A 7,644-nucleotide genomic window follows, 5' to 3' on the forward strand; every position below is an offset into this window, starting at 1 on the left:
CTGGTCACATGACCTCAGGGACCTGCTGGGAATGTATGGATGCAAAAGTTCACTTATATATGTTGGTGCTTGTCCATGCAGGGCCCTGAAAGTCAAGGTCAAAACCTTAAACTGGATCCTGAATTTAACGGGGAGCCAGTGCAGCTGAATCAGCAGGGGTGTGACATGGGAAAACTTGGAGGTAAACTTTTACATGAGGAATATTGGACCAGGTGTGGCATGATGCCATCATTTCTGGTTTTAGATTAGATTTTTTGTGAGTACAATTTAATTCATTCAAAGTTCAATTACTCAACTGTAGGTCTGTGAAGGTTCTCAGTCATCCAGGTCATCGTAGTCTAAGGAGCTTCTTCAGTTCTAAGGAACTGAAGAAGCTCCTTTGACCACTCAACTGTAGGGAAATTTGGATCTCTATCAGGAATTATCTGATCCGATTAAGACCAGACAGTTTAAGTTCAGATATAGTCATGTGGTGACAAACCGATGTGTGCTCTGTTTTTGACCCATCAGTGTCGTTTCATACACATGAATTAAATTCAGTTTTATGTATACAGTGCCAAACCTCAACAACAGTCGCCTTGGTTGTACTGCAGAGAACCAGCTCGCAGTATTCAGCACTCATTTTGTGAACACCACATGATGAGAACCATCAAAGACAAAAGGCAAGGCATCAAAAACTGATTAAACGCAGACTGTGCACATGAAGAAGAGGGCAGAGGGACCAGGCCATGTGTTAGAGGATGATCAACCAGTTGAGTTAAATGATAGAGATGTGATGTGACATCCAGACCAGGAGGAAAACATTTCCTAATAAAAAATATTTCACCTTTTCCTGCCCTAGGGTCATATGGAATTTGACTGAGGAGGAGCACAAATCCTGATGACAGAGGGACATGGCAAAATTCTCTGCTTCAATCAGTTCTTCCAGTCTATGAATGATAAATCAGTGGATGGACTCCGTTAGTCCGACTGGTATATAAGGACTCTCTGTGCATGTGTGACTATCTCGGTGCTGACCTTGGTGCAACACTCCCTGCCCTTGGACCACAGGCCTCTAAAGTTCAGAGCAACAATCAAACAACCTTCCTTCCTCCCATTTTCAACCTTCTCCTTTCAGTGTTGTGCAGAACACGAGAACCTGACAAAGTCTCACAGGTGCGTTAGCCCCTAACGGGACTTTCATAATCTCCAAAGATCAAAAGCTGAATATGTCCTGAAAAGCTGGAAGCAGAGCAGAGAGGAGGATTGTTTTGGTGCTGGCATCATTTTCAGGCAGAGATGACACTGGAGGCAACAGTTTAAGCACAACGGACAATGACAGGACAGAGCTTTACATGAAAGACGCCATTGATGTTAGTTCACTGGTGCAAATCACATGCACCCCGAAGAGGGGTGGGTGTGCACTGCACAGACTTTTACCACTGGATAACTGGAACCAGTATCCCTGAACATCAAAAGCTGCAAAAGAGATGGATCAAACAAATGAACTTTACCAAGTCCGGAGACAGTGGAGTGGTCCAACATGCTTCTAATACTGCTAAGCTGGCGAGGACACTGCTAGGAGGAAGTGGTGAGTTTAAACCTCTCGTGTCAGTCTTGGACGATTACAGTTGACTTGTTCCCAACGAGAACACTACAAGTCCTAAAGCTAAAGAACCTGGGTGTACGTGGAACCAATGAAAATGTGTGTTCAAGGCAAAACAAATATATACATAAATGTTTTTATAGATATTTTATATATTAAACAGCTACACTAATGGAAAGCTTACTTTCACTTGGCGTGGCTGTAAACATGGAAAATAACTACAGTAACTGCAAAAAAAATGTTAAAAACACTCGAGTAAAAGGTCACTGGCTGCTCTCTTCACACACCTGGCCAATAACGACATGCTTTTCTTGGTTAAAGCACTGCTCTTTATACAAACATGTGTCCAGTTCCACTGTGGTAAAATCATTTTAAGCCTTCTGGAGTCTTAGAAATGTTCTAATACAAACTAACCTAACCTTAACCATTGGCACATGTATTTGATGTTCAGGGTTTTCTTTCCCGTCTGACTGCAGCTATCCAAAGACCGTCTTTGGTTTTTACCGAACCCTTTTCAAATTTCTACTAAATGAATTCCTGCATTTTGCTGGTGAATGATCCTTTCAGTCTGAAATCTTATCACACACTTACCCCATCCATTTCTGACGTTTTCAAGACAACGAATAATCATCATGAAAAAGACATGCAAGCAGTTCTGAAGATATAATAGTGTCTGTAATTCTGACCGCTTAACACTGATTTCTTTAACTTGGTTTCCACTGTGAAGTATACATTACTTAAATTAGATTTTCAACAAGCACAATTAAATGATCAAAGAGTAGCAATGTCACGCAAGGGGAAAGCTTTGTGCTTGTAGACGATCCATTCTTCACTAAAACCAAGCGCAGTGTCCTTTGCAGGGTTTGCCGGTTTGATGACACTTGAACAAATCTTTCATATAACTAAGCTTTCACACTTCTGAACAGTCTGTGTTTGTGCAAACTACTCTTCAGGCCTCTTCCTCCTATCAAGATAATGCACACGTCCTCAGTGTTGATGTCTGCAGCCACCATGAGCAACACGACTGTGCTTGACACCGCTGACCCATCTGATCTTGACATGAACTCTTCTGAGGAAATATATCCCATCAGCTTCCAGGTATTGCTGCACCCTTATAGACGCATCTTAGATTGAACTTCAAAAGGAGATCAGAGACTCTGTGACCTCCTTTAACTTCTTTAATAAAATGTTTCTAATATAGGTGCTTTTAAGTAATAAAATTATATTATTGTTTTTAAACATCTGATGTCTTCTCACATCGGTTTCTTTTATCAGCAATTTCATTTTATTATTATTACTATTATTAGTAATATTACACAGCTGTAGGATATTTGCTTACAGTCAAATAAAAAATACGTAATTTAACTTCTACAAAATGTTCAGTGAAGCGTCCTCATATCCTCCAATGTCTTTCTGTCGACAGGCTTCTCTGACAGGCTTCTTGCTGTTGGAGATCATTCTGGGTCTGAGCTCCAACCTCACTGTGCTGATCCTCTACTGTATGAAGCAGAACCTCATCAGCTCCGTGTCCAACATCATCACCATGAACCTGCATGTGGTTGATGTGTTGGTGAGTAGGGATGTGCGCCAAAAACAGCTTCACAGCTCTGCTTGCATTGATCACACTACGTGCTCACTGTGTCAGGCAACTGGTTTATCAGTAACTCAAGTAATCCAACAACGAGCTCCAATTCAAACCATCATGTGTCAGAAAGGCATAAACAGCCTCATACCAAAGCAATATCAGCACAGCAGATAATGAAAAGCTGAGTGCGAACATGACAGTGAGGAACACAAAAATGTGCATTTTAGCCTCATTCTTATTTATGCACACACTGCCGTTACCTGCTCCAGCGCCCAATGACCTCTGAAGAAGGCCAACGCCATTTCCTCCACTGCAGTCATCGTTTCCACTAACAACACTATCAGAGTCAGCCGCTAAGAGGCATTTCATAGCACTATGGGTTACCACTGAACGATTCTGAGGTTCTCACATCATTGAGAACGATTATGTCACTAACGTTTGTTTTCTAAGAGTGTAGTGTTGTTTAACTGCTCTACAGGGGAAGACCCTGCAGGTGGAGTGGATGTGATGAATCATAGTCAGCCCATTAATAATACTGTATTTTTAAAAATCCTATGTACTAACCTCGCTAAACCCATATTTTTAAATGTCATGCAAAAACACAAACTTGTAGCACATACCTGCATCTCCATTACAAGCATGTGAATAGGTTCAGAGACTGAAAGCAGCAGTACATTTTGTCCAATTAAAGTTGACACTGAACCTTTTGTTGAGCAGGTAGATGAAACCATATGTAAACAGTAGGGGTGCAACGATACACAAAATTCACGGTTCGGTTCGATACTTTGGTGTCACGGTTCGATATTTTTTCGATACAAAAAAAATGTTCATGCCTTTTTTCATTTGTCATTTATTAAAATTATAAATATATATTTTAACTCAAAAGTACAGTTTTTAAATTTAACCCTAACCCTTGTGCGTGTTTTTTATTTTGACAGCGAATGCGCACCTGCGGACCACTTATGTGCAGCCCTGGTTATTTAGCTCATCATATTGCAGCCACAGAAATTATTTTGTCCATGAAACCATAAAGCTGCACTTTCTTTTTGCCTTATAGTCTCATTTGTCATAACTTCTCCGTTTTGTGGTAAGCTTTTCTTCGGCTGTCACTTCTTCACCCTGACCTGTCTTATTTAGCTCAGCAGAACTAAAATATATATACTGCTGCTTTTACACACGCACTCACATAAGCTCAGCGATTCTCTGCGCGATCAACCTCTCACATGTTTAAGCTGCGGGAGATTTCACTTGTCATGTTTGCATAGTAAGCTAACGATTAATAAGACGATGTCAGAGGAATTGGTGCACAAATTATCATCACTCACAGATCAGTGCTGTCGCTCTCTATACACAGTTCGCGCGATTGCAAAGTGAAAGCAAAAAACAAGCGCAAATTCAAACGCGACTTCAATATGTCACATATTGACAGTGGCTCACCGATGCCAATGACATAATTACCCAGCTACATTTCTGAAAGAATGCAAAAGCATTGACATATATTTTTCCTTCCTACAATAGCCCGACGGGCAGGGCAGAGATAGATTTTGGTAGCCCGACTGGAAAAATCGCTAGCTCCAGGACGTCGGGCTAGCGATATTGCGAGCCCTGTATCTGATTGAGGAATCACTCATCTTTGGAAAAGAGAGTTTATTACAGAGAAATGTCTCTTTCCAAAATAAAAGCTATACTATCCGCTTCTTCTGGGCTATATTCTCAGCAGCATATTAAACATATCAGGTCCCCATAAGGAGAATTATGTGCTAACGGCTGTCTAAATGACTCGGCTAAAGTTAGTAGCATGCTTGTTGTTTTTGTCTTTGCACTAGGATGATGTCGGCGTAAATGTGCAGTCATATTCGTTGTGTTCCCACTAGTGCTTTCAGGTTAATCTAGTTGAAATGACCTTAACGCCACAACACGGCAAATCTCCGTTAACGAGCTACCCCTGATCGCCCCGTGCATGGGGCTAGACGGCCAACACGTTAACGAGCTAACTGCGCTAACACACTAGTTCCCACCCATGTAATTGAGCATTGCGTGGCACATCCAACATACTGTTTTACTTTAGTCCATGACGCGCTTACCTTCAGAGTCATACGTCACATGAAAACCAAAATAATTCCAAACGCCAGATCTGAATGAGGGTGGGGGAGGTTCAATTTGCCATGTTGCAAGGGGAGCTTAACTTCTGTCTCGCTAGCTTGCACTGCGCTCTTCCTTCTGACGATGCAGTCTGTGTTGAGCGCTCAGTGGATCTGCGCTCGACAGTGCAGCCTAGGCGGAGGAGTCGAACGCAGATTCACTGAGCGCTCAACACAGACAGCATCGTCAGAAGGAAAGTTGATAAAATAAATGACAAATTTTGTATTGTTCGATACATATGCGTACCGAACCGAAAGCACTGTATCAAACGGTTCAATATCGATACGAATATTGCAGGGTCTTTATCAAAAACTCGTCCCCAGTTTGGCTGTGTACAGTTCTGATTGTCATATTTAACTGTATGTTTCTTTTCTTCCTGCCCACTCCTGTTTATCAACAGCAGCAGAGGTATACCAAGGTTAATACAGGCAATTAATACCAAACAACACTGTGGGAAAAAACTTAAACAGTTAACAGAAATGCATATTAAAAATACTGGTAGCTGCCAGTGTTACCCCTCAGCCTCACAGTAGATAGATATGATTTCCTTCTTATCTTATTGCAAGATTTTCAGGAAACCAAACCTCTGACCTTGACCTTAAGGTCGAGGTCACTGAAATTTGAGCTCATCTGAGATGTTTAACAGTTGTGCCTATGGTATGAATTTCACAATCCTACGTGGCTTCTTTCTCAAGCTATCGGATTCAGAAAGTTGGTTGCCCGCTCAACAATAACTCATCAGCCTTTTACAGCCGAGGGATAAAAACTGGACTTGGAGGAAAAAATTAAAGAATAAATTCAATAAGCCTGCCTTTAACCAATACATGAAATAAAATCAAACATGTTGCATTTGGGACATGATCTGTCTCCGTCTCTACTTCCAGATATGCGTGTGCTGCATCCCACTGACAACTGTGGTGATTCTGATTCCACTGGAGGTGGACACAGCCATGATGTGCTGCTTCCATGAAGCCTGCGTCTCCTTCACGAGTGTAGCAACCGCCGCTAATGTCCTAGCCATCACCGTGGACCGTTATGACATCTCAGTACGTCCAGCGAACCGTGTGCTTACAATGGGCCGAGCTGTGGTTCTGCTGGGATCCATCTGGGCTTTATCCTTTTTCAGTTTCCTCGTTCCATTCATGGAAGTGGGCTTCTTTATCAGATCCAGTTCATATCTTTTGAACCAGACTACAGTGGTGACTGTACCTCATACAAATGAGTACTACACAGAGGTGGGTCTGTACTATCACTTGCTAGCACAGATTCCTATATTCTTTTTCACAGCTGTTGTAATGCTGGTGACTTACTACAAGATTCTTCAGGCTCTTAACATTCGCATTGGAACACGGTTTCAGAACAACTTGCCTAAAAAGAAGCAAAAGAGCAAAAACACCATCTCTCTTAGCACTGCAACACAAGCAGAGTCAACTGAGGTTTCACAGAGCAGTACAGGTGTCAGGGCAGGTGGAAATGCACCTTTGGGCATGCGGGCATCAGTGTCTGTGATTATTGCACTAAGACGAGCCGTAAAACGTCATCGAGAGAGAAGGGAGAGGCAGAAACGAGTCTTCAGAATGTCTCTTCTCATCATTTCCACGTTCTTATTTTGTTGGACTCCAATAACTGTACTCAACACCATCATCCTCAGTACTGGACCCAGTGATCTGGCTGATCGCCTCCGCCTGGGTTTCTTGGTAATGGCCTATGGAACCACCATCTTTCACCCACTCCTCTACGCCTTCACCCGGCAGAAGTTCCAAAAGGTTTTGAAGAGCAAGATGAAGAAGAGGGTGGTGTCTGTTGTTGAAGCTGACCCTACACCAAACAATGTGGTCATACATAACTCATGGATCGACCCCAGGAGAAACAAGAAGGTCACCTTTGAGGACACAGAAGCCAGACAAAAATGTCTATGTTCACAGGACGCAGAGTAATGGGGCTAGCTCAAATGTAAATATGTCAAATATATACAATATATTGCTAAAAGGGAGATGGAGATGGAACAGGGGAGAAAAACTAAAGCTAAAATGGTGTGCTGATTAAACAATGGAATGCTTACACTATATTGCCAAAATTATTCCATATTATCAACAAAGAATTCAATTCTGGATTTAACAGGAAGTCAATGAAGGGAAGCCAATACAGGAGAAATCTGCTCTCTCTTTCTAGTCTGATTCTTGCTGCAGCATTTTGGATCAGCTGAAGGCTTTTCAGGGAGTTTTTAGGACTTCCTGATAATAATGAATTACAGTCGTCCAGCCTGGAAGTAATAAATGCATGAACTAGTTTTTCAGCGTCACTCTGAGACAGGATATTTCTAACTTTAGAG

General features: G+C 41.9%; 2 protein-coding genes across 3 annotated transcripts in view; one reads left to right on the forward strand and one right to left on the reverse strand.

The window, feature by feature from the left end:
• LOC102197010 (probable G-protein coupled receptor 22) overlaps nt 1-7,456 on the forward strand; it is a 9,203-nt gene extending 1,747 nt beyond the window's left edge. The window contains exons 2-6 of one of the 2 annotated variants that reach the window (XM_005733222.1): nt 82-181; nt 842-1,570; nt 2,539-2,683; nt 3,009-3,155; nt 6,197-7,456. In XM_005733222.1, coding sequence (XP_005733279.1) covers nt 2,561-2,683; nt 3,009-3,155; nt 6,197-7,249 — 1,323 coding nt within the window. In that variant the 5' untranslated portion in view covers nt 82-181; nt 842-1,570; nt 2,539-2,560 and the 3' untranslated portion in view covers nt 7,250-7,456. The remainder of the gene's footprint in view (nt 1-81; nt 182-841; nt 1,571-2,538; nt 2,684-3,008; nt 3,156-6,196) is intronic. The other variant, XM_005733221.1, reaches the window with a different exon arrangement.
• The window catches only part of cog5 (component of oligomeric golgi complex 5), a 60,093-nt gene that overhangs the window by 29,666 nt on the left and 22,783 nt on the right, over nt 1-7,644 (reverse strand). The window lies entirely within an intron of this gene.

The sequence above is a fragment of the Pundamilia nyererei genome, unplaced genomic scaffold, assembly GCF_000239375.1.
Source record: "Pundamilia nyererei isolate P.nyererei 1_Seehausen unplaced genomic scaffold, PunNye1.0 scaffold00050, whole genome shotgun sequence".
Lineage (NCBI taxonomy): Eukaryota > Metazoa > Chordata > Actinopteri > Cichliformes > Cichlidae > Pundamilia > Pundamilia nyererei.